Source organism: Ascaphus truei, chromosome 23, assembly GCF_040206685.1.
Source record: "Ascaphus truei isolate aAscTru1 chromosome 23, aAscTru1.hap1, whole genome shotgun sequence".
NCBI lineage: Eukaryota > Metazoa > Chordata > Amphibia > Anura > Ascaphidae > Ascaphus > Ascaphus truei.
The window spans coordinates 3,360,853-3,387,922 of NC_134505.1; the positions used below are offsets into that span (position 1 = coordinate 3,360,853).

The window sequence follows — 27,070 nt, forward strand, 5'->3', positions numbered from 1 at the left end:
TGGGTACCCACGAGTTTGCTCTTTGGACCGAGTCAAACACACGAGGGGATAAATAGGACGCCAATGTTTTGGCTTTTTTAAAAACAAAATTCAGCACAGATTAAACAAAACGTTTTCAATCAGTATCCAGATTGAGTATATTGCAATGTTTATGGATAATAGATTTAATCTGACTAGCTTGTCTGCTATATTGTGTTTTTGAAAAACAAATAGCTCTCATTTTTATTGTTATTTATGTGATTATTATGAACACCTCTGGAGAAAATCTCATACTGTCGCAGACTTCCTTCACTAAAAATGTATCTTAACTTGTTCCAACGCTGCCCTCTCCAAGGCTAAACAAATCTACATTTCTTCACTAATCAACACTCAACAAATCGCACCCATGCTGCCTCTTCTCTGTCTTTGACGCTCTACCACCATCTGTTACCTGTTTTTCTTCGTCCATTTCACCTCAGCACTTTGCTGACTATTTCCATTTGAGAAGACATCCCCTCTGTATCCTCCTCTTCCTAACCCTCTTCCTGCCTTCCTTGACTCTTTGTCCTCTCACAGAGGAGGACTTATCGCTGCTGATTTCCTTTTCTCCTTCTACCACTTGCCCTCTTGACCCACTCCCTCCCATCTACTCAAACTTCTTGCTCCTACTCTAATCCCTACACCAACCAATGTTAAACTCCTCCCTCTACTCTGGTAGCTATCCCACTTCTTTCAAGCACGCAACAGTTATATGAAGAAAAGAAAAAGCGCTAACACTATACACAATAAAATTAGGACAGTGCATAACAACTGTGAACACAATAAGTCCCAATAGATAACAAAGAATCAAATAAAAAAAATATCTGGTTGGAATAGTCCAAGAAGAGTTGTATGGTCCTGCTGCCAGAGTCCTAGGAGAATGGATTTCCACGTCCCTTCAGAAAAATGGAAAAGGCAAGAGATGGACGTCCTCTGGCGTGTGGACCACGTAGATGTAATATGTAGTTCCTAAATGGGTCTCATGAAGGAATCTGAGATAAGCCGCTTCTTTCTTATAATTGGTGAAAGCCAGTCTACATTTTGTAGGGCTGATGAACATTGCGGGAAATCAATTTCAGAGAAGACATTTTTGGGTGCAGGAAACTAGCGGTATGGAGCAGAAATCATTAGGCCTCTCCTAAGTGCATTGAGCCATCAATCCAAAGACCAGAGAAGGCTGTGGGGATGACACAGGATTCGGAAGCACCAGGTCTCGGTTTGAGGACAACATGGAAAAAAACGGTGGAGGGGGGGTGGGGGGGGTGTTAGGACTTCGGGACCGCATATCCCCATACCTGATAACAAACACCTTAATATAATTTAAACACTATAATTATAACCTTTTGTACAGAATTACAATTCAGAAAAAAATACATGTAACAACAGAATCTCACACCCTAGTAGCAATGGTTTCCCACATCTACGATAAAATAAGATGCGGTGGGCCCACTGTGCATCCAGGAGCCACCGCCCAGGTATGCTAAACCTCACGTTCGAGAAGCACCCACTGTGATCCAGAGCAATCATAGACCTCTCAGCCGTATCAGACAGGGTCAATCACATGAGGCTATGCTCCAACCCTGTGCGGGGATCTGACCCCATTATCATCCGGCATCGCAGTGGATTAACACAGTCCCCACCTGAGACAAAGGGCCTGGAGCCCGGGGGGTGGGCGGAAGTCCTTTTGTCCGCCTTTGACTATCATAACACGGATCCCACGTTTATATTGTTAATTTATGCTGGGCTAATGCGTAGGCCAGACTAGTGGAAGCACTGAATGCTAAGAGATGATGGTGAAAACGCAGAGTGGCAGACCTTTCTCAGGCGTGAATGTGCTCACAAGTGATATTTGTATTTGCAGAAAAGATCTAGTAAATGTGGGGATAATAATTTAATATACTTTTTCTACTACAGGTTGGAGAAACCTCCTGACCCTGGCACCTTTTTTAGGTTTCAGCTCTTTGATAACTCATCGGATCTAGTGTTGTGATTTTTGGCATTTAATGTAATTGTATCCACTTTTGTACAATTTAGGAGGATGACAGGAGTTTAAGAATTGAGCTATTTTTAATATTTGAGATTTTCGATGTGCAAGGAGTTGTCCTTCAGATTATACAAATTAAAGCAATAGCTATGGAACTCCTTTGCAACAAAGGCAGATTTATACGTGATGTCACCATTATTGTTTGTTTGATTACATTGATATGAGTTCTTGACTGTATCCATTGCAATTTGCTGGCCAGTATGCAGTCAGCTTTATTGCCCTTATTGTAGTTGTTTCGTCCATTTCAGCTTCTTCAAAGTGTCCTCTAATTGGATCTGCGTCAGATCCTCCCTAGCTCTCACCAGAGCCTTGCAAAGCTGTTAGATGGGTCATTTTTGTGGTCATGCTCTAAGGTTAAGATTATCTTCTCAAGGCCCTTGATGGCGATCAATTTGGTTCATTTTCTGTGGGAAGCTAACGAAATAAGTGTCCCTGTAATTGCCTTAATAATAATAATAATAATACAGTAATAATAACTTTATTTATATAGCACTTTTCTTCCAATGGGACACAAAGAACGTCACAGTTACCTGACCTTCAAAACATACCCCCACTCTCCCCGGTTCTTCCAATATACTGAAGTCCTCAAGGACACTCAAGCAGATATACTATACATTTGCTAGTGCATGTAATACATTTCTTAACCTTAATGTTTTCCCGTGTGCTGTTTGATCTGAAAGGTCTTTTTTTTAAATCTATTCGATACTTGTAAACTGAGAAGTTTTTGTATTTATTGAACCCCATTCCTTTCCTTAATCAAGTGTTAAGGGGGAGGCCGATGATATTTTAGTAACGTGATATACAATCGCTGTACACGTGCATTGCACACAATTAGTATATAGTGATAGAGTACTTTCAACAAATAATGCATTAACATTATAACCTTACTGGCTATGTATACTGTATAATACTGTAAAGCACAGTACACTTTAAGCATGTTAAGTTATCACCTTGCTCTTCACCTCACAAGTTATAAGTTGTTTTCTGATTGCAGTGCATTATATTGTGAATCATAACAAATTAAACTATTAAAAAGCTGTCAATATTTTCCCATATAGGTTTTCCACAAGACAAACTACTAAATCAGGATCCACCTGTTATTTGGCTCTGTAACGTTCATTCATAAACACATACACTGTCATCCGAATCCGCCTTTCTCGAGTAACACATTACTTCCAAACACATTCATAAACATCCTATGAATTAAATAATTAAGTGCTTTATGCCGGTGTTTATTCACAGCGCGTGTTTTACTTCTTCTTTGATGTAGACGTGCACTTTTGTACCATTATGGGTGGGGTAAATTATCCCCTCTGTTGTGCAGCATTGTAACAAAATGGTAAATGGTTGTGTCCCTTAGTCGGCCAGACTTGTCTTTGATTTCTGAAGACTCTCCCAAAATGTCTAGATGTAAACGTAATGTCGATATAATGTACGTAGAAACATAAACTTTGTCAAGCAACCCCTCCCACCCATACGTTCTATAAAAGGAGACCATTGAATAGGGAGCACTTATACTTCACTTGCTGATCAAGCTGCAGTGTCCTTCCATTTGGATCCAACTTTAGCATCACTATGAGCCACTGCAAACCCCATAAAGCCCATCATGGAGGCTCCCACATGTCCCATCATGGAGGATACGGAGGTAAAGGAATTTCCAGCTCCAAACACTCCTCATTCGGCCATGGATGTGGCTATGGAAGTGTACATGGTGGCTCTAGTCATGGAAGCCACTTTAGCAGCTTTGGGGGCAACGGTGGTTCTAAGAATGATGGCCTGTTCGGCATCAATGAGAAGGAAACCATGCAGCTTCTGAATGACCGACTTTCATCTTACCTGGAGAGAGTGAACTCACTGGAGCAAGAAAATGCCGAACTGGAGAGAAAGATCTGTGAGTGGTATGCAAACAATGCCCCCAGCTCATCCCCTGACTTCAGTCAGTACTACAGTGTTATTCAGGAGCTCCAGTGTCAGGTAAATTAAATTCAATTAAGGAAATGAAATCAATGTTGCACTGACTAAAAGACGAATATGAATTCACTGTCTGGTATGTTTTTTAGATCGCTGCAGCCACTGTGGGGAATGCAGGGATTGTTCTGCAGATAGACAATGCCCGACTGGCTATAGATGACTTCAGAAACAAGTAAGTGTCAGGAATATTATGAAGAATGCAATAAAAGAAGGGATGAATAAAAAAAATAGATAAGAGGTTTAATGACTTGTGTTTCCTAAACTGTGTGGCCCTTAATGTGTTTTTCTTGCTATTTCACAAGGTATGAGACAGAGGTCAGTATGAGGAACAATGTTGAGGCGGATGCGAATGGTCTGCGCAGAGTCCTGGAAGGGCTGAACATGGAGAGGTGTGACCTGGAGATGCAAGTTCAAGGCCTCCAGGATGAACTGCAGCAAATGAGGAGTAACCATGAAGAGGTAATGTGATAGAATGGAACTCAAGATGATGGTTGTAATGTAGGAAACCATTAATATTTCTTCGTTGTGCGGTGCAAGAATGTTTTCTACTGGCATGATGTAAAAGAAAATATATCATACTACATTTGAAGCATATCTCTGTGATACTGCAATTAGCCCAAATGCAGACCTGACTGTTTGAATTTGCTGATGGAAATTCTTATACATCCTCATACAGTATAATCAACCACCAAATTGTGCACTTAAAATCCACATTGACGTGCAACATGAAATTGAAGCTACTTCCACCTACATAATAAAGAAATATTCTACTGTGAAGCTTGATAAATAGCCCCCATAATGGGACATTGCTGCTTCTCCTGATCCTCATCTTCATCTTGTGCCCTTGCAGGAGGTGAACTCTCTCCGCGCTCAGCTGGGCGCCAGAGTCAACGTGGAAGTGAACGCTGCTCCATCTGCGGATTTGAACGGAGCCTTGTCCGAGATCCGAGAGCAATATGAAAACATGATGGAGAGGAACATGAGGGAGGTTGAGAACATGTTCCTTCAAAGGGTAAACACATCGCTTTCATTCTACCATTTCAACAGCTCATATCAGATAATGAATGCTCTCTAAAACCGTCAAACGCAGCATTGCTTGCGAATTTTACAATCTAACTTGGAATCTGAGGTAGAATAAGATATGGTGACTTATCTATGTTTACTGCATGAGTACAGGTATAAGAAGCAAAGTTGAAACTTACAACTTTATAAACCCCCAAAATGCTTTATTAGGAGTAAAAGGTATGGGATTTGTGTGGTGACATTTCTAGTCACCTAACTCACATGTAACTACTGAACAGTATGTCAGATATTATTCCATAAGGTCTCTTTTCTATTTCTATATTCTTCCAGAGTGAGGAACTGAATCAGCAGGTGGCGTCCGGTTCTGAACAGCTGGAGTCAGTTCAAAGTGAGGTCACCGAGTTGAAGCGCTGTGCGCAGAGCCTGGAGATTGAGCTTCAGAGCCAGCTGAGCATGGTATGTGTTAGCACTCATATTCCTCCATTGTTGTGTGGTATCACTGTTTTGAATCATACATATGTGTCATCTACTATTTCCCTTTCTCCAGCATTGCCTATACTTCTGTATTTAGTAATCAGTACGGGACTGTGCTACTGTGTTAAATAAGAATTTCCCCCAATTGCACAATCTCTTATTGCCAGTATGTTCCTCTCTTGCAGAAATCAGCCCTGGAAGGCAGCTTGGCAGAGACACAGGCCGGTTATAGCTCCCAGCTCAGCCAGTTACAGGGCATGATCAACAACGTGGAAGGGCAGCTGGGCCAGATCCGATCTGATCTGGAGAACCAGAACTATGAGTACAGGCTTCTCATGGACCAGAAGACACATCTGGAGATGGAGATTGCCACATACAAACGCCTGCTGGATGGACAGGACATGCAGTATGTAACACAGTGTCCCATAGACCTTAATTATGGAATACATTAGATATACTGTATGAGGACTGGGCTTATTTCACTATGAAAGTGCATGGGGTAGTATACAGGAAAGGATATTCCAAAACCACACACACAAACATACACACACAGGGTTATAGTGTATTCCAGTATCAGTATTTATGCAATCCCAAGAGTATTACAGTTATTACATGAGGCCATTTGGTCCACACTTGGAAAGCATGACTTAAATCATGAAATACATTTTCAAAATAACCTTGTTAAGTGCCTACTTTTCTATACCAATATAATTAACAAAACGTTATTACTAAAAAAAATATATATATTGTGTTTGCTTTACCTTTGATAATAAATAACCACTCAAAGCTATTAAATCACCAAGGAAAACTCATTAACATTAATAACAGAATAATGGCAATTGCTTAATTTTCCATACGTATTTGCTAAAAACAACCCTTGATTATATAAACAGTTAGAAATCCATTTATTGTATTAAAATGTATGAATGAGAACTTATATCAAGACAATAGCATTGAGAATATGTGGTAGGATTTTGAATTTTTATGTAACAAATGGAACTGACTCCTAAGTGAGGCTGTAATGCATACCAGGTGCTAGGGTTTGGGTTAGCCTAGAATTTCTGGGGCTATCAGGAAATCTGAACTTGAAGTACAGTAGTTTGAAAGTTCCTTGTCCAAAGAAATCCACAAAGAAGGGGGGGGGGGGGCGGAGTTAGTGAACCTTAACTACAAGTTGCATCTTCGTTTCCTTTCTCTTGGCTGGATCCTCTTGAAGGGTTTCTTCATTCCATAATTAATATCAAGAACATTATTTTTAAGAATAAATTGACTGTCTGCAGGAAAACCATCTTCTGAAGTTTTGGAATCTTTCTGAACAAGAAATAATAATACGTGGAATATTATTGTTATTATTTAACATAAACTTGTGTTTTTCTATACAGCATTCCCCAGTGCCATTCCACAGGAGGCAGCCATGGTAAGTGCAAAGATATATTACTGTAGCTATAAAACCATCACAGAAATGTTCAAACCACTATTTGAAAGCAAAAATTCAAAACGGTTATATATAAGATACTTTTTTGCATTCATACACAAGATAAAAACATCTATTCTGTACATAACTCTCAACTGAATAAAAAGGAGCGACAATAAAAGGAATTCAGCTACAATATAAATATAGATGTGTAAAAGTAAGAATATAATTTTACCAAATAAAAATTCCCATAACTTTCAAATTGATTTTTTTTTTCAGTCTGCAACAATATTACACTAGTTTTGCTCCACAGCAATTTTAATATACAAAACTTTTAGTGGTCCTAGGAAGATGACCGTGGGTAAGCGAATTCACACCATATTGGATGTGGTGTTTGGGTCTTATTCAATAGGTGCAATTGCACGGCAAGCTCCATTGGCCTGGATAGGGGTCTCATTATGGCAGTGCCAAATAGGCACTTTGCCACTTTATTGAATAAGACTTTTTGTGGTCTTGCGACTTTTGTAGGAGTCATTGTGATTAGGGTTCATTGGCTGTAAATAACTTTTGTAAAAATGATCATGATTAAAATGCAAAACTCAAGAAATGCGAGTTATTTCTGCGCTGCATCATAGGACGAATGAAACATACAGAGCTGTACAGGTGTGAAGTTAGTGAATTGCCTGATTTTTTTTCCATGGAAAAAGTAGCAAACCAGTCAGCGCGGAGTTACAGCAAAGTCAAAATTCACCCACTATATCAATTAATGATGCTAACTCTCACCCAGAGCCTGAGATATGGGTGTTAGTGAGAGGAGAACATGTTTGGCCAATCACATTAGCGAAACTGCGAATTGATGGTGAAGATATGTGATTTATAAGAAACTTTTAGCCCTTAAAAGTTCTGCAAACTGGTTTTGCCATCAAATTGATTTTGGTCACAAAAACGTGAAAACGTTTTCTGCTACAATGAGCACATTTTATATTTATTTATGTCTGAGCTATGGAGAAAAAAACCAGACCCGCCAGAATTTACGCGGAAAGTAAATACGTTTCTTTTAGCGTATGAGTATTTAGGTTGTACAATTATCAAAGGTAATTGCACCAGGAATGATCCACAGGGAACACTTTGTAAGGACTCCTAAGAATGATGTAGTATACTATATTTCCCACATGCTAACACAAAGCACATTGTGATTTGAATGCAGTATGTCTTTCCTTTCCAGGATCTCACCACAGCAATTCAGGTCACCAATCCACAGAACATGGCCAGAAAGCCAGCTGTTAGACAAATCTGATACTTCGGGGGGAGAAATCAAGGCGTAAAACTACAGACAAGAAATGACGATGGAGAACGGAATTCTTTGCCGAACTCTCCAGAAGTTAATGATTCATTATTGTCTGTGTTTGAGAAGTCCAAGCTAACCTGTCTTTCTGATCCTTAGCATATGTTCTGTAGGAAAGTAGACCTGTAGGTGATATGGGGCACAGAGAATGGTTTGGGGTTTGGAGCTCAGGTGTATCTCACCTTTTGGTCTGCAGTTTCCCAGCTTGTAAAGGTTTCAGCATTTCCTGTAATGATGCTCCTCGTGCTTTTTAAGGATTGCATTTAAATCTTGCAACATTGTGACTCCTTACAGATATAAGCAAACCAATACAGGAAATATGGTTAATATGAGTAGGGCCATTAGGATAAAGCCACAGAGAGAACGAGGTGAATAGTGACAATGTTACCCACTGGGGGATATATTCTTCCAAAATAAACACCAAGAATGGGTGTTGTTTACTATAACCGTAGTCTTAATATATCACGTACTACTGATACATGCCACTGCTATTGGTTACAATGCAGTTGAGCTGTGCCCACAAGCTATCACCTTTCCTATTTTGTGACGTGGTACATGCAGTATTTCACCTCGCATGTAATGCATCTTTTTACTCATTCCTTCAATAAAACATTTGTTTGTCTCATTGCAAAATACTATACTGTCTAATGTGTTTCTTAGTGTTATGCTAACATGACCGGACCCTGGTTATAACACACAGGAACCTATTATCCTTCTGTACAACACATTACCACAGGGTTTCTGGTGCACACTTCATGCTGTTTAGAGCCGGTGAAGGACTGAAAATCAACACTACTATAAACTGGTTGTTACTATATACTAATTCCTATAAAAAACTTCCCAATATCACAACCCATACAATATCTAAAAGAATTACTGTAGACCGTCATTTTTGTTTTTTAAACCACATCTTATTAAAGTTTCCTTTTTGTATACATATGTAAATTCTTAGTGTTATGTATTAGTAGTACTAGAAGTACATTTCCAATCATGTTTGAAGGGACATCCTTCATTGTTGATTATACATAAATCGTTAAACATGGAACATGTAATCTGTCTCCCTGATGCCATCTCTGGCTTTCAATATTCATGATGTTGACACTCCTTTCTTTATTTGTGTTTGATTAACTCAATGAGCTATATTGAAGGATATGACAAAGAAGATTTGCAAACATATGGAAAATGTTTTTGTAAGCCAAATTGTTAATTAACATTTTGTTCAGAATTTTAGAATTCATACTTCAAAACGTACAATTTATAATCCTAGGTGGAGCAATTTCAAATTAACTGGTATGGTCATTTTACTGTGACACCTTTTAAGAACTAAACCTTGTTATCAATCCAAAACCTTCAAAAGGTTGTTCCACAGCCTTAAGATTATCTTCTACCAAGCATTATACAGTATTATATCATTTTAGATGATATTAGACTTTTAATACACATTTTCCATATACTGTGTAATTGTCAAGAGGGAGAGCTACGGCAGAAGTGAATACCAGTGGCCAGAATCGAGAGACATAAGCGAAGGCATAAACAGGTCACAGGAAGGATGGAGGCAGGCAGCAAGGAGGTGTCGTTGGGGTCACTTGCTGAGGTCGGAGACAGGCAGTGGAAAGGGATCGTCGGAGGAGGCCCCAGCAGTGGTCGGAAGTCAGGCAGCAAAGAGGCAGGATCAGCAACACAGGGCCAGGTCTGGAACGCAGGGACAGGACTGGGACGTGGTAACAGGACAGGGACACGGGAGCAGGACTGGGACACAGGAACAAGGAACTCCACTCTACACAGGAGCCGCGGCATTCCCGGTGGAGGTGTAAGGGGACTGCTGAGTAGGATACGTCAGGATGAACCTGACATTACTCTCCCCTCTCCAGAACATTCTCCAGATTCTTCTTCTTTAGGCTTGCCTAGATATCTTTGGAGGAAGGCCCTGACTAATCGTGGAGCATAAACAAAATCTTCTGCTTCCCAGGACCTCTCCTCTGTATGATAGCCGAGACCTTTTTCTCAGATTTTGGGTTTCACCCAACATTTATTCCTCGCTTTCCGACTTTTGGTCTCATTCCAGCAGTCACGTAGAAACTTGTAATTTGAAAAGAAGTCAAGGAGACCCTTAAAGAGACACTGTAAGGCCCACACACGATACAAGAAAACAGCAGACCAACAACGTAGAACTTCCCCAAGGTTTCAGGTTGAGGTTAAGGTCTGGTTTTCGACTAGTAACCTACGCTTGAAGGTCCCCTTCATTAAATTGGGTCAAAAATTAATTTGCCTCTTCCTAATTTCAGCGTTGGTTAATCCTGTGTCCTTCCGATAGGAACTCCTCGAGTCCATTGAAGTATACCCCGTCTTTTACACTTCATTACTGAAACCATGACGGTGGTTTAATAATGTGCATATATTCCCCTCAACATGAACCCTACTCCTAATCCATATTGTTCATACTCAGAATATGTTGGTATTTCATTACATTGTTCATCTTAGTATTGGGGCATATATGTGGTTAATTGACTTTATATTTCAACATTATTACATTATTGTATGCTGTAAGACAGGGGTCATTACCACTGGTCTCAACCTTCAGCAATCATTTGGCCCTTCTGGGGACTTCTCATTACCATATACCTCACTAGCCCCATTCCCAACAACTTCCTGAATGATATCATAATATGAATGACATGGAATCCAGCGCTGGAGAGCATTAGTCACTAACTGCTTCTCTCTATCAACAAAGGTAAGCAATTTGGGTGTTGATATAGTTGTTGGGGTAACCATTTTGTGACCCAGTCTCACAGATCTTGTCCGTAATGGATTCAGGGACACCAATAAGTTGTTTCTTCGGCTCGTGTTTTCAAGGTCTTCTATTTTTTTCAGTTAAGTTCTGCATGTTTTTTTTTTCTTCATATTTGGCAATGTGTTCCTGGAGTCCGTTAATATCTGTCTCACGCGTCGAATGTGCGGAGATCTACTTTGTCTAGATATTCCGTGTGCGTATTTAATTATATTAAAGCTGCTTAAATAGTGTTTTTTGATATCCAATATTTTTTTCTCTACAATTGGTTTCTTCCGGTGCACTAATAGTGCTTGTATCTTCCAGAATAATGTAATTTTACACTTACTGTATAACACGAGTGATCCATGATACAATATATTCATAGGTTCAGAACATACAACGTTATTTACAGATTTCTTTTTATAAATGACTCAATGACCGTGCTTGTTCTGCATAACAGACTATATTGCTGTGTTCATTGTGTTTTTAATCAGTATTACACATCACCTATTAAATACCTTAACTTCACTAATAAAGCCACGACATATTTTATAGGCACATAAAAAGCTGCATTCTTTTTGTGTCACCAGCTGGAAGATATTAAATGATGATGCTATCTTAAATGGGATCTCCTCAGTCAATATGATTGACTTAGCACAAGGCATCCAAAAATATGAAACACAAACTCTCCCTAACCTAAGACTTTGGCTGTGTTGTGCACTGATATGTTGGTCATCCACAGAGCCTTTATTAGGGCTATGAGCAAGAAATACATGCACTGATAGTATAATAATACAAGACCCCCACTATCACTGCCAAAAAAGTGTTAGCATATTGGGGAATCGCTTACGAACTCTGAGTGTCCTGCGATTTGTTGATAAAACTGCCAATTGAATGTGTAAATGTCTGATTTCTCGATTACATTTTTAGCTCTTTAAAGTTTTTCGAAATGTTTCGCCAGGAATAAAATTTGAGAATGGGACATTATTTGTACTGGTTTCAATAAGCTTCTTTTTAACAATGTTAGGTACGTATATTTTGGTTTATGGCTGGTACTGTATGCGACTTGACAAAAAAAAAAAAGACTGATACACAGCACCCACAAAACAGGTGAGGAAGTCAGCTATCCCTTCTGCACAACACAGGTAACAAGGCTGACCAATAATAAAAATACACCTTTGCTTATGCTGAAGCTGGAAACATGTGTATTTGCTCTCTCAGCTCTAAGTGTCAGGATTGCTGCCATTGTAGCTAGCCATGAAAGAAATACACGCTGGATATTAGTGATTCTCCATTTTTAATAGTAACTAACGTGCGCTGTAAATAATAAACTGTGAGGGAGTATATTGCCACACAGCAACCAGACAGACACAATTATTTAATTCTGATTTTATTCTAGGTTTTTTTTGCGAACCCAACACTGGCAACCCTGTACTTATTAGTAGCCGGAATTAGGCAATATGTACTATATTGGTTAAGCAGGAAGTCTAACTACTGTACCCTTCTACTCATTCCTCTATCAGCACTCCTACTCAACCCCTAAAGGTTCCAAGTCTCTTCCCCTGTATGCTCTATTTTGAGCCTAATTTAGGAATAATAGCAGAAGCTGTATGAAAGCAGGTACACTATTGTAAAAGGGGTTGGAGCTAGTGCCACTTGAGCTGTAAATGAGAAATCAGCAGTGAAAATATTGCCTGCCACTCTCAGATTTTACACAGCAGGGGCTTCTGTTTGCTAGGTTAACTAATGTGACCGAGATTCTGGATTGGAATGGGAGTGTCACATTCTAATGGTGACACACAGAATGGTCGTGGCAATGCGGATCATTCCCAGTCTGTGGAAAAGCACAATATAGAGGCAGTAACCTATCCAGATGCCAGGAGGAGAACCGAAAGAGGGCAAAGTGTGGCAATTTGCTGCAGTGCTAAGCATTATTATATTGGTCAAGAATGCCAACAGATTATTCCTGTATATCAGACACACCGGAAGTCTTTTAAGTGAGCAAGTAGCAGGATAGGCTTACACAAAGCCCATCAAAAGTGTTACAAAATTGCAGCATAAGTTGACTCAATAAGGGCTACTCATTAAGCTGCAATAGTGCCAATCAAAACTTCAATGGCAGTCGATGGGTGATTTCCATGCGAGAGAGCCTGGATTGGCACAATCGCAGAGCGATGAATACCCCCCCCCCCCCCCACCACACTGTATTATGATAAGATTATAGTAAAAACAGGTACATCATTTATAAACTGCAACGAGGTTAATGGTACAGGATGTGCTTCCCAATGCTTCAGCGCGTGAGTCAAAAACCTAATGCCACGCTTGTTTGACCGGTGTTAGTTGGGGAGTACTAGGAACGTTTCTTAGCCCCTTCAGTCCTGCTCAATGATACAATGCATAACAGACCCTCTAAAGGAACAGCGGGCAAATCATATTTAATTATCTTTCCTATCCTTGCTGCAAATCTCTTTTCTTTTTCTTTTTTTTTGTTTCAATTTTTTTTTTATTGTTTTGGAGAGACACAACAAATATTCAACATTGGTACACATATATTGTTCAAGTATTACCAGTTTTCTTAGCTCAGTTGAGGTATTTATAAACATAAGACATTAAACATTAAAAAGAAAAAGGGAAATGAACGAAGGAGTTAATACCAGTGAACTAGGGGTATACTTTTCCAACTCCACTTTTACCAAACGCATGATATAGTAAAAATTAATAAATAGGTATCTGTAAAACAAGATGTGTTATGTTTTCACTGACTCATTTTTTTATTTGGCCCTCTCATTTGTTTACAGGCTGAACCCCAGGGGTCCTCCCGATTCGCGCTGTGCTATTCTCAGCTCTGGCGACCCCACAGTTCCGAAGGTAATTACCAGTGACTGGGTTTAAATCTCCCCCCAAGGGGAAACCCAATCACTGCCAAATCTTCGTCCTTTAGGAGATCTCAACATCATTGGTTGCAGTTTTTCTATTGGACGGCCATTTAAATCTCCTTTAAGAAAACAGAAAGTCATACCAGTAACTTCAACGGTGAGTATCTCACAAATCTGGGGCTGTGGAAGGGGGGGATTGCTGCTTTAGCTGCCAAAATAAACAAAAGTAGTAGTTTTAAAAAAATAGACGTATTGTCACACTTGGTACGTTAGATTCAAGAAGCTCTTATAAGCAAAACAGGTTAGTCCTTGTTTATAACACCTCAAACAGCATAAACATCCCTTTTTAAATCTCCAATATCATATACAATAGCTGAGAAAGTTAATCAGAAGCTTTAACCACGGAATAAATCAATTTATTAGATGTTCTCCATAGGATACTGAACAGATGAACAAAGGAACATAGGGCACAATGGGTTTAGCAAATCAAACTCATTTATTGAGCCAACACGACGTTTCGACCATAATGGTCTTTATCAAGTGACAATGGCATGCCATTGTCACTTGATAAAGACCATTATGGTCGAAACGTCGTGTTGGCTCAATAAATGAGTTTGATTTGCTAAACCCGTTGTGCCCTATGTTCCTTTGTTCATCTGTTCAGGACTGATTGGAGGCTTTCGTGCAAACACTGGTGCACCGGTAACTGTATCATTATTTTTCTTTTTGAGGTGTGCAGCATTTCTCTTATATTGTCTGGACTCCATAGGATACTGCCACATGAGATGGCCATCTTAAACTGCCAGTGTTGGAGAGATTTATTGAAGGTGTGTTATCCCTGGTCATGTTTTAGTGCTCCAGTGATGCTGAATGTCAGACTACCTCAGTCATATTGCCGGGGTGTGGTGAATGCTCCCCTCTGATGTGCAGCATTTCAATAAATAGATAACACCTGTTTATCGTTAACCGTCCACCCTTCCTCCCACCCGGATAGCTGCCTGTGTAATCCCCATAAAACTGCCTTATTTTCTGCAGTGCCTCCTTGGCGTCTTATAAAAGGGGACTGAATGATAGGTCTCATTTGTACTTCCTTCATTGTCCAAGCTGCAGGGTAAATTGTGTTTACACCAGGATCCAGCTTTGCCATCACCATGAGCAGCAGTGTCAAGCAGACTCACTCTGGATCTATCAAAGGAAGTTGCAATGGTCGTGATAGTTCTCCCAAAATCTCCAACCACATCTCTTCACTCCATCTTGGAAGTTTCCCTAAAGTCCATGCTGGTTCCCCTATTCCTCATCATGGAGGATCCCAAAAAGTCCATTGTGGGGGCCACTACAGAGCTCCCAGTGTCCATGGAGGATCAGGGGGTAAAGGAGTCTCCATCTCCAGACACTCTTCTTTCGGTCATGGATGTGACTATGGAAGTGTACATGGTGTCTACGGTCACGGTAGTTACTTTGGTAGCTTTGGGGATCACAGTGGTTGTAAGAATGATGGTATGTTCAGCATTAATGAGAAAGAAACCATGCAACTTCTGAATTACCGACTTTCATCCTATCTGGAGACGGTTCACTCACTGGAACAGGAAAACACACAGCTGGAGGGGAATATCCAAGAGTGGTACGACAGAAATCAACCCAAAGCAGTCCCTGACTTCAACAACTACCTCAGGACCATTCAGGAGCTCCAGGGTCAGGTAAATGAATGAAGATGTGTTGCAACCTCTACTTAAATTTAACACAAGAACATAGGGAAAACCAAGAAAATAAACATGTTGATATATATTGTGGAAAATTATCCTTGGGGTATTCAGAAGTAATTCCACTTTTTAATATACTCCATAAAATCTAGCAAAACAAAGTGGATTGTCTTTGTTTGGCTTTGCATTAACCCCTATGCTGCCAAAGGCGCCGCCAGAGAAAGGCAGTAGAGGGGGATTAATGAGTCACAGGCAAACCAAGTAAATTTTCCGATGTGCAGTTAAAACGATACTTCATACTCATAAATGTTTTACAGATCTCTGCAGCCTCTGTGGAAGATGCAAGGATTGTTCTGCAAATTGACAATGCCAGACTGACTGCAAATGACTTCAGTAACAAGTACGTCTGATAAAAACATTACAGGAAAGGGAGGATGGGGGACAGGAAGTCAGGTGTACATTAAGGAAGAAAGAAAAGACAGAAGAAACAGAATGAAACAAGAGGCTTGACTAATATTTGATTTCATGGTACATTGATAAGGGAGAAGCAAATGTATCTATGCAGAGGTATAATTAAGAGATAGGTATTGGGTTGCATAGACATGCACCTAAATTCACAGCTTCATTATCCGCCTACTGTATGTTGGTTTGTACCAGAATAACCATTCTTATCAGATAGTAAGAGTCATTACGAAACCTCACAAACATGTTATAGATACACTTTATGGATGGGTCACCAGTGTTTGGTTTTGATTCTAAAAATCTTTTTTGTTTTGCTTCTAAAAACGTGTTAGTATTTTTGTTTTTGGTTCAGGCGTTGAAGGAAAAAAATGTTGTTTGTTTGATTGTGGCTATGGATTTGTACCACATTATAGAAAATAATCTAAAATAAGCAGGGAAATGCAAAAAATGGCATAACAAAGCATGACAACATGACAAAAGTAAATATATAATAATAAAAAAAATAGGAAACTAAAATAACTGAAAAACCTAAAATAATTAAAAAAGATATGTCGAGAAACACCCCAAGTTTTGATCTACATGGTAACTCCATAGTACAGATAGGCACTTGGCCTGGTATTTTGGTTCTAAATAATGTTTGGATTTTGGTTCTAACAATCTTACGGGTTTTAGTTTTGTACTTAGTTTTGCAATGTAAAGTTCTGGTAGGTTCTGGATTTAAATTGGTTAACTGAGGACGAAGTGCATAGGCGGCTTGATAAAATTAAAGTAAACAAAGCACCTGGCCCCTATAGCATACACCCAAGTATTCTTAAGGAGTTACGTTCAGTAATAGCCAAACCCTTACATTTAATATTCAAGAACGCCCTTTCCCCAGGCTCAGTACCACAAGATCGGCGTAAAGCAGGCGTGGTGCCTATATTTAAAGAGGGAGCTGGATGACAACTGGGGAATTACAGACCTGTAAGGCTGACTTCAATAGTGGGGAAGCTATTGGAAGGTTTAGTATGGGATAATATTCAGGAATACCTAATGGATAACACAATTATTAGTAATAGTCAGCATGGATTTATGAAGGCTAGGTCGTGCCAAACTAACCTTATTAGTTTATTTGAGGAGGTAAGTAGGAATTTGGACCAAGGTAATGCAGTTTATGTGGTCTACTTAGATTTTTGCATAGGCTTTTGATACGGTGCAAAATAAGAGGTTAGTGTACAGAATAAAGCTCGTGGTACTCAGAAAATGTTAAATGTAAAAGGATAAACATATCATGTCATACAATAAATGGAACTTTTTCAGGTTGGGCTAAAGTCGTGAGTGGAGTACCTTAGGAGTACCCTAGCTAATTCCAATCTGGCTTTCGCCCCAAACACTCTACCGTAACTACCCTGCTAAAAGTTTGCAATGAAATCCAGTGTGGAATGTAACGTGGTCAACTCACTGGTACAATATTCCTAGATTTTGCAAAGGCTTTTGATACTGTTGATCATGCTATCCTGCTTAACAAACTCCAGAGCTCTGGAATAGGGAAGCATGCTTTAAACTGATTTCAGTCCTACCTATCAGGTAGATCCCAACATGTGTCCATCTCAGGCTCTAACTCCAACCCCCTGGATATCACCTGTGGCGTCCCGCAAGGCTCTGTTCTGGGGCCCCTACTCTTCTCAGTGTTCATTAATGATCTTCCCACAGCTTGTAAGGAAGCTTCAATACACATGTATGCAGATGACACAATCTTAGATGCACACAGCCATAGCCTCACTGACCTTGAACACGTACTTCAGTCTGACTTTTTGAGACTCGAAAACTGGATTTCCCAAAACAAACTGTTTTTAAACACTGACAAGACTGTAACAATGGTATTTGGGACCAAGACTAAATTTTTAAAGCTTCCAGTGACTGAGCTCCAGATCAGAACCAACGCTAACACCACCCTAACTCCTGTTACTAGTTTTAAATACCTGGGCATATGGTTTGACTCCCACTTAACATTCGGAATGCACATTGATGCCCTGACATCCAAAACCTATGTCAAACTAGGTGTACTTTACAGGAACAAATCCTCCCTAAGCCTGCTGGTCAGAAAGCGTATTGCACAGCAGATGCTAATGCTAATTATCGACTATGGAGACATAGTATATGGCTCGGCACCTCAAACCCACCTTGGCAAACGTGACACCCTCTACAATTCAATTTGTCGTTTCGTTCTCCAATGCAACTACAACACATATCACTGCGAAATGCTCAAAGAACTAGATTGGTCATCACTCGAGTCTAGGCGCAAAGTTCACCTTTCCTGTCTTGCCTTCAAATACTTTCTGGGCAAGCTACTCACCTATCTGAACAAGCTCCTCACCCCTACCACATGCAGCACCTATCACCTGAGATCAGACTCCAAAAGACTGTTCATGGTCCCAAGGCTCAACAAAGTATCCGGCCGCTCCTCCTTCTCTTACCGTGCACCCCAAAACTGGAACAACCTACCGGAGACTCTCACATCCACCACCAGTTTAAGTTCTTTCAAATCTAACGCTGTCTCACATTTTAATCTGGTCTGTAACTGTTACATACGCTCATAATATATATTTTCTTTAACTGTGCACGCAATGTCTTGTATATAATGTATACCCTGTTCATTTAAGTAACTGTATTTGTAACCAAGTGTTATTTGTCATATTAACTATGTCCAGGACATACTTGAAAACGAGAGGTAACTCTCAATGTATTTCTTCCTGGTAAAACATTTTATAAATAAATAAATAAAAAAAAGGGATCGGTACTGGGACCCCTGCTTTTTAACTTGTTTATTAATGACCTTGAGGTTGGCATCGAGAGCAAAGTCTCCATCTTTGCTGACGACACTAAATTGTATATTTACTAATAGAATCAGAGCAGGATGTCATTTCTCTTCAGAAGGACTTGGAGAGACTGTAAGCTTGGGCAGGTAAATGCCAGGTGAGGTTTAATACAGAAAAATTTAAGGTTATGCATTTGGGAAGCAAGAATAAACAGGTGACTTACAAATTAAACGGGGAAAAATTAGGTGAATCCTTGATGGAGAAGGATTTTGGAGTGCTGGTAGACAAAAGCCTTCGCAATAGTGAACAATGTCATGCAAACAAGATCTTATCTTGCATTAAACGGGAAAAGGATGGAAGGGAAGTAAACATAATTATTCTCCTCTATAAAGCATTTGTAAGACCACACTTTGAATATGGAGTACAGATTTAGGTACCGCTCCATAAAAAAATACATTATGGAACTAGAAAAAGTGCAGAGAAGAGCCACCAAATGAATAAAGGGGGTGGAAAATCTGACTTATGAGGAGAGGCTAGCTAATTTAGGTTTGCTTACATTAGTAAAGAGGCATCTAAAAAGGGATATAATAACTACTGTATGTACAAAAATATTCGGGGACAATACATGAAGCTTTCAAAAGAACTATTCACCCCAAGGGCAGTATAAAGGACTCGGGTCACCGCTTAAGGTTGGAAGAAAGGAAATGTCACCAGCAACAAAGGAAAGGGTTCTTTACAGTAGGGGCAGTTACAGTGTGCGGTTCACTACCCAGGGAGACTGGGATGGCAGATACAGTGGATATGTTAAAAAAAAAAGTTGGATATCTTTTTAGAAAGGAAAGGTTGTTGATCCAGGGAGAAATCTGACGGCCCTTATTTGAAATCAGGAATTCAATTTCTCCCTTATGAGACAGAATCGGATGATGTTTCACTTTTTTTTTTGTTTGCCTTCCTCTGGATCAAAATACTGTAAGTACAAATATAGGATAAGTATCTGTAGTCTAAATTTAGCATACTGTAAGTTGAACTCGATGGGCATATGTTTTTTCAACCTCATCTATCTATATATTTCTCAAACCGTTGTATGTATATCTCCCTGTCTGTACTGTGTTCCCTGTCCCTAGGAGCAATCCCATTGGACCTTTGGCCCGTCACTCCGCCTCAGGCCAATGAGATGGCTTCCTTGGCCCGCCCGCCCCCGCACACCTCTCATTGGCCTGAGTCGGAGTGACGGGCCAAAGGTCCAACAAACGGTCCAACACACACACACAACACACACACCCCTCCCGCCCAGGTAAGTCACACCACTGCACGTCCTGCCTCAACTTATGGCACCAGTAACTCACCTATTTCAGGCGCGCAACCTCGCGCCTCAGGCCAGGACCCAGGAAGACACATGGCGCTTCCTGCCGCCGCCTGCACGCGCCTCAGTCAGACACATCGGGGGACAAAGCGATCGACCGGGGGGGGAGAGGGGGGAGAGTGAGTCACGGGGAATGGGGGAGCGAGCCCCGAGTCACAGGGAACGGCGGGGGGGGGGGGGCGAAGAACGAGTCAAGGGGAACGGGGGGGCGAAGAGCGAGTCCCGAGCCATCGGGGAACCAAGAAGGGGGAGCGGAGAGCCGCCGAGCCAGCGGGAGGACGGACGCCCGGACAAGGGGGGGGCATGCGGATACATAAATTATGACAATACATATGCACCCTGCTCTCCACCCACCCCCACTCCCCTTTCCCTTTCCCACCCCCCACTCCCCTTTCCCCCCCCCACTCCCCTTTCCCCCCCACTCCCCTTTCCCCCCCCACTCCCCTTCCCCCCCCTCCGCTCCCCATTCCCCCCCTCCGCTCCCCTTCCCCCCCTCTGCTCCCCTCCCCCCCTCCGCTCCCCTTCCCCCCCTCCGCTCCTTCCCCCCCTCTGCTCCTTCCCCCCCTCTGCTTCCCATTCCCCCCTCCGCTCCGCTTCCCCCCCCTCTGCTCCCCTTCCCCCCCGTGACCCCCTTCCCCCCTCCGCTCCCCATCCCCCCTCCACTCCCCTTTCCCCCCCCTCCACTCCCCTTTCCCCCCCCGCTCCCCTTTCCCCCCCTCCGCTCCCCTTTCCCCCCCTCCGCTCCCCATTCCCCCCCTCTGCTCCCCTTTCCCCCCATCCGCTCCCCTTAAACTCCCCTCCGCTCCCCATTCCCCCCCACCGCTCCCCTTCCCCCCCTCCGCTCCCCTTCCCCCCTCCGCTCCTTCCCCCCCTCTGCTCCTTCCCCCCCTCTGCTCCCCATTCCCCCCTCCGCTCCTTTTCCCCCCCCTCCGCTCCCCTTCCCCCCCTGTGATCCCCTTCCCCCCTCCGCTCCCCTTCCCCCCCTCCGCTCCCCTTTCCCCCCCCTCCGCTCACCTTTCCCCCCCACTGTCGCTCCCCTTTCCCCCCCCCTCTGCTCCCCTTTCCCCCCCTCTGCTCCCCTTTCCCCCCCTCTGCTCCCCTTTCCCCCATCCGCTCCCCTTAAACTCCCCTCCGCTCCCCTTCCCCCTCTCCGCTCCCCTTTCCCCTCCCATCCGCTCCCCTTAAACTCCCCTCCGCTCCCCTTCCCCCTCTCCGCTCCCCTTTCCCCCCCCATCCGCTCCCCTTAAACTCCGCTCCCCTTCCCCCTCTCCGCTCCCCTTCCCCCTCCCATCCGCTCCCCTTAAACTCCCCTCCGCTCCCCTTCCCCCTCTCCGCTCCCCTTTCCCCCCCCATCCGCTCCCCTTAAACTCCCCTCCGCTCCCCTTCCCCCTCTCCGCTCCCCTTCTCCCTCTCTGCTCCCCTTCCCCCTCCCGTCCACTCCCCTTAAACTCCCCTCCGCTCCCCTTCCCCCTCTCCGCTCCCCTTTCCCCCCCCATCCGCTCCCCTTAAACTCCCCTCCGCTCCCCTTCCCCCTCTCCGCTCCCCTTCTCCCTCTCCGCTCCCCTTCCCCCATCCGCTCCCCTTAAACTCCCCTCCACTCCCCTTGCCCCCCTCCGCTCCCCTTCCCCCCCATCCGCTCCCCTTAAACTCCCCTCCACTCCCCTTGCCCCCCTCAGCTCCCCTTCCCCCCTCCGCTCCCTTCCCCCTCCCCTTCCCCCCCCTCCGCTCCGCCTCCCCCCCTCTTCTCCCCCCCCTCCGCTCCCCTTCCCCCCCTCCGCTCCCCTTCCCCCCCTCCGCTCCCCTTCCCCCCCCTCCGCTCCCCTTCCCCCCCCTCCGCTCCCCTTCCCCCCCTCCGCTACCCTTCCCCCCCCTCCGCTACCCTTCCCCCCCCTCCGCTCCCCTTCCCCCCCCTCCGCTCCCCTTCCCCCCCCTCCGCTACACTTTCCCCCCCCTCCGCTCCCCTTCCCCCCCTCCGCTCCCCTTCCCCCCTCCGCTCCCCTTCCCCCCCCTCCGCTCCCCTTCCCCCCCCTCCGCTCCCCTTCCCCCCCTCCGCTCCCCTTCCCCCCCTCCGCTCCCCTTCCCCCCCCCTCCGCTACCCTTCCCCCCCCTCCGCTCCCCTTCCCCCCCTCCGCTACCCTTTCCCCCCCCCTCCGCTCCCCTTTCCCCCCCCTCCGCTCCCCTTTCCCCCCCCTCCGCTCCCCTTTCACCCCCCTTCCCTCCCTTCCACCCCCCCTCCCACCCTCTTCCCCCCCCCTCCCACCCTCTTCCACCCCTTCCCCCCTCCCACCCTTCCACCCCTTCCCCCCTCCCACCCTTCCACCCCTTCCCCCCTCCTCCAACCCTTCCACCCCTTCCCCCTCCTCCACCCCTTCCACTTCTCCTGCCCGCCTTCCCGCCTCCCCACCCCCGCCTTCCTTCCTCTGCTTTCGCGCCCACCCGCCTCTGCCTTTCACCCTCCCCTGCCTTTCACCCGCCCTTACTCCGGCCGCCTCTGCCTTTCACCCACCGCCTCATAGCCGTTGCATGCACTCAACAGACACCCGCCACTCTCGACACATACCTGCCGCCACACACACCTGCTGCCTCCCGCCCCTACGCACCGACATCACTGACCAACCGCCTCACACCCTAGCAGGACCCCCACTCACAGAGAGCACTCACAACCCACGCGACACCTGCCGCCTCACACCCTAGCAGGACACACGCCTCACATTTTTACATCTTTTATGTCACCAAAATATACATTGTACTGTGGTGTGTTTACAATAAACCATTTTTAAACAACATCGTATTACATTTTATTCCATCTTTCTTTTCAACATTATTATCCAACCTTTCCAACAAATAGTCACCTATTGTTCCACGATTTATAAATAATACTACCTATTACGCATTTACATCCCGGGCAACGCCGGGTCTCTCAGCTAGTCTACTATGTAACTATGTATTTTATGGACTCCATAGCCCTTAATCTCCTTTTCGCACTCTCTGCAAAGGTATGAGATGGAGCTAAATCTGAGGAACAATGTTGAGGCGGATGTGAACTGTCTGCGGAGAGTCCTGGAAAGACTGTCCACTGTGAGGTGCAACCTGGAGATGCAAGTTAAAAGCCTCCAGGAAGAGCTACTGCAAATGAGGAGGAACCATGAGGAGGTAATGTATAGGACAAGAGCAGAACTCTTATAGCACTGAGAAACACAAAATGCCACACTTCACTTCTCATGGCCCTCCTTTGTGTCCTTGCAGGAAGTGAACAATTTGCGCACTCAGCTGGGCGCCAGAGTCAATGTGGAAGTGAACGCTGCTCCATCTGTGGATATGAATAGAGCCTTGTCCGAAATCCGAGAGCAATATGAAAACCTGATGGAGAGGAACATGAGGGAGGCTGAGAACATGTTCCTTGCAAGGGTATCTGGATTTATTATATCCTCCTATATTTGCCTAGGGGTGCCGAACTGCGTGAAACAGACACAACACATCCTTAAATCTGATATGAGAATTCCTACACCTGCATGTAACAAATTCATGAGGAAAGACCTTTCTCAATAATAGACAGAGTGCTACAATTGGTTATACTGTATTTTCACTATTTTTTGGCACCACAGTGAGATTCTATAACATCTACGTATAAATGCAAAGAAAGCTTTGCTTTGATACACTACACAATTTTCTGCTTAAAACGTACTACGTTAGTCAACTTTATTATACTCGATACACATTGTTATCCTGTGGGGTTATGCTATATTAGATTTGGCAAAATTTAGATGACGAGGCTATGATACACCGAATTTTATACAGCACATCCCATATGTGTGTCTGGTAATTGCTCCTTAACTTCTATTATTGACACTCCCCAAACTGGCAGCTTATGCGGCAAAACGAACAAACGCACCATGATGCATTGATGCTAAAACATACGGGATGAAAATGACTCAACTGGGAGTCCATTTTAATGCTCTAACATGTCAACTTCAAGATATCCGAGACATTTTTCATGAAATCCCTTTTACAGATCCATTTATTTACTGTTTCTTTGCTCTTACAGAGTGAAGAACTAAATCGCGAGGTGGGTTCCGATGCTGAACAGCTACAGTCAGTTAACAGCGAACTTATTGAGTTGAGGCGCACTGTGCAGACCCTGGAAATTGAGTTGCAAACCCAATTGAGCATGGTATGTATAAGCATTGTTGGCTATTCATACATAATGCCCTTCGTCTCAGTCACATGAGTGTATCTGAAAAGGTAATGGATGGATGATGATAGCACATTGTGCGCCATCCTAGTGTCATATACTGTGCATACCTTATGTACTACAAATATACTTTGTCATTCAATTAACTGTACACATTCCATCCTGTTTCTATGTGCCCACACCATCCATTTATTTAAAAGCTTGTATAGATGTAACTAAGCACTCTTTGTATGTTCTAATATTTATAGAAATCTGCCCTGGAATGCACCTTGGCAGAGACAGAGGACACTTACAGTTCCCAGCTCACCCAATTACAAGGTCTGATCGACAACGTTGAAGCTCAGCTGGGCCAGATTCGATCTGACCTGGAGCGCCAGAACCTCGAGTATAGGCTCCTCATGGACCAGAAGACACATCTGGAGACGGAGATCGCCACATACAAACGCCTGCTGGATGGGCAGGACACCCAGTATGTAAAAGAGAATCGCCAATGCAGCAGAATGGAGTACAGTATATTCAATATAAAGTACATATGAGCCCATAATTGATACCTCCTAATTTATATCATTTGGGAGAAGTGAGAGAACATTGAGAAAATGTGATTCTTCACTTTCAAGGGTGGTAATATAGGGAACAGCCTCACTATGGGGATGATCATAGAAAATGCAGTGAAGGAATAAAATTGCATTGGCATAAAGAAGCCCAATTGTTTTGAATTTAGAGCAATGCCAACAAACAAGTAGGCTTCATGATTTAATAGATGTAGGTCGTTATTTGTTACTTTCTTCTATCTTTAAACCTTTTTTCCCCTCTTCCCTGCAGTGTTCCTGGGCCCCATGGCAAAGATGGTAAGCGCAAAGGAAACAGAGGCAGTCTTTGCAGTGCAATTGCTTGACTCCAGAAATACTTTTATCAACTGCATAACATTTATATCTATAATGTGCAGTGCAGAACTGTTTATACCCAAGATTTTTGACCACCGTCCTCCCTGATCATTTTTATTCTCAGAAATTACAGACAAAATATCATTGTGATAGGTTATTTACCTTTATTAACACAAATATAATCAAACATTTATTCTGATATAGTGCTGACAGTATATAAAGGGCTTTATATAGAATTTTGCAGGCACAATGAGTCCTTGCTCCATTGAGCGTACAATCTAATTTTGGTACAGAGTGATAAAATGACTAGCCCAAAGTAACAAGGTTCAGATGAAGTTCTCCTGCTTCATTGTTTTCAGAGTCAGGGCCTTTACTCACTAAGCCGCTGCTTGAGCGCTGCACTCAGATCAGGTGGTCCCCTGAAATTTGCACCCTAGGCAATAAACCATAATATATACGTCATGTACATTACGTACTTACCTTACAAATAGTAAATGGAGCAATAGCAAAACTATAACGGGAACACGCTAATATAAAATCCATCATTGACCGTAGTCCAAAATCTGTAGAATTTTCCAAATGTTTACATTGATTTATTACATTTAGCGAGGGTGGAACCCTTTTCTAAAACAACACAGATGTCATCAGGGTGGGATCTACTGTACATCAACCTCCCGACTTACTCACCCCCAATGTCTTCCCTTTCCAGGATCTCGCCGTGTGAAAATTCATCAAACCACAGAACATGCTCACCAAATCAAAGGTTAAGAAACACAACGGGGGCATGCCGAGCCCTGATACCACCACCACCACCACCACGAAACAGAACTAACAGGAAGTACATTATTCCCTCAACTCTCTAGAAATCAATGACCTACCACTCTGTACAGTAAATCTATCTCTGGCGTGACCCAAGCAACCGTTATGTTTCCTTATCTTTTCTTGCTCTGTACAAAATCTTAATCGTACTGTATATTCAATGGTTTTATGGAAATATGTTTCTTCTTCAACTAATAAATAAATATTTCCTTTCTTAAGCAAACAGTTGTTATGTGAACTTAAGACACTTGATGAAAATGGTGGGTTGTTTATTGGACTAGGGAAGGCAAGTCACTGGTTAAGGAACACATGGGACTAAGGGACATATTTGCTAAGCAGCCTTCTGGCATAAGACACCTTCCAATGTGAGAAGACTGCTTAGTGAGTGCAGAAACCCTGACAGAACCAATTCTGGGAATTTATTGTCATAACTCCTCACTCATTTGTCAACGTTTCTGTTCTCTCCAACTTCCCACTCCCCTCCTATCCCTATTTCTTCATCTCTCCTCCCCTCCACCTATGCATGTGCCCATGCACGTCACCATTATTTATACAGTACCCCTCTTTCCCAACAACTTCCTTACCCCACAATAAAAAGCACCCCCACAAATCCTGTATTCACACCCTCTTTCTACTCCTTCCTGCTGCTGGGGATCTCTTCTAATCCTGATCCCAGACAAACACACCTGCTCTCACCTTCTGATTTAATCCTGACCAACCTTAAAACTTGCCCCACAAATCAAGCATCCCAATAGCCTCTGGCTATTGTCCCACACCCACCGTCACTCCTACAACCCATTGCGACCAAGCCCTGCCATCTACAGCACTTATTCCCTCATCTGCTGTCTCTGTAAATTTACCTCTTAGATTGTAAGCTCTTCGGGGCAAGGATTTCCATTTCTATTGTCTGATTTTGC

The 27,070-nt window shown here is 43.2% G+C and overlaps 2 protein-coding genes across 2 annotated transcripts; both read left to right on the plus strand.

The window, feature by feature from the left end:
* Positions 1-3,556: 3,556 nt before the first annotated feature.
* On the plus strand, positions 3,557-8,927 carry LOC142473093 (keratin, type I cytoskeletal 19-like). Its single transcript, XM_075580253.1, has 8 exons — positions 3,557-4,036; positions 4,123-4,205; positions 4,336-4,492; positions 4,884-5,045; positions 5,387-5,512; positions 5,716-5,936; positions 6,913-6,947; positions 8,170-8,927. Exons 1-8 carry the CDS (start codon positions 3,638-3,640, stop codon positions 8,229-8,231), a joined length of 1,245 nt encoding a protein of 414 aa, XP_075436368.1. The 5' UTR covers positions 3,557-3,637; the 3' UTR covers positions 8,232-8,927.
* Positions 8,928-15,037: 6,110 nt separating this feature from the next.
* Positions 15,038-26,309, plus strand: LOC142473110 (keratin, type I cytoskeletal 19-like). Its single transcript, XM_075580268.1, has 8 exons — positions 15,038-15,632; positions 15,953-16,035; positions 23,255-23,411; positions 23,505-23,666; positions 24,304-24,429; positions 24,699-24,919; positions 25,273-25,298; positions 26,044-26,309. Exons 1-8 carry the CDS (start codon positions 15,087-15,089, stop codon positions 26,100-26,102), a joined length of 1,380 nt encoding a protein of 459 aa, XP_075436383.1. The 5' UTR covers positions 15,038-15,086; the 3' UTR covers positions 26,103-26,309.
* The last annotated feature ends 761 nt before the right edge of the window (positions 26,310-27,070 follow it).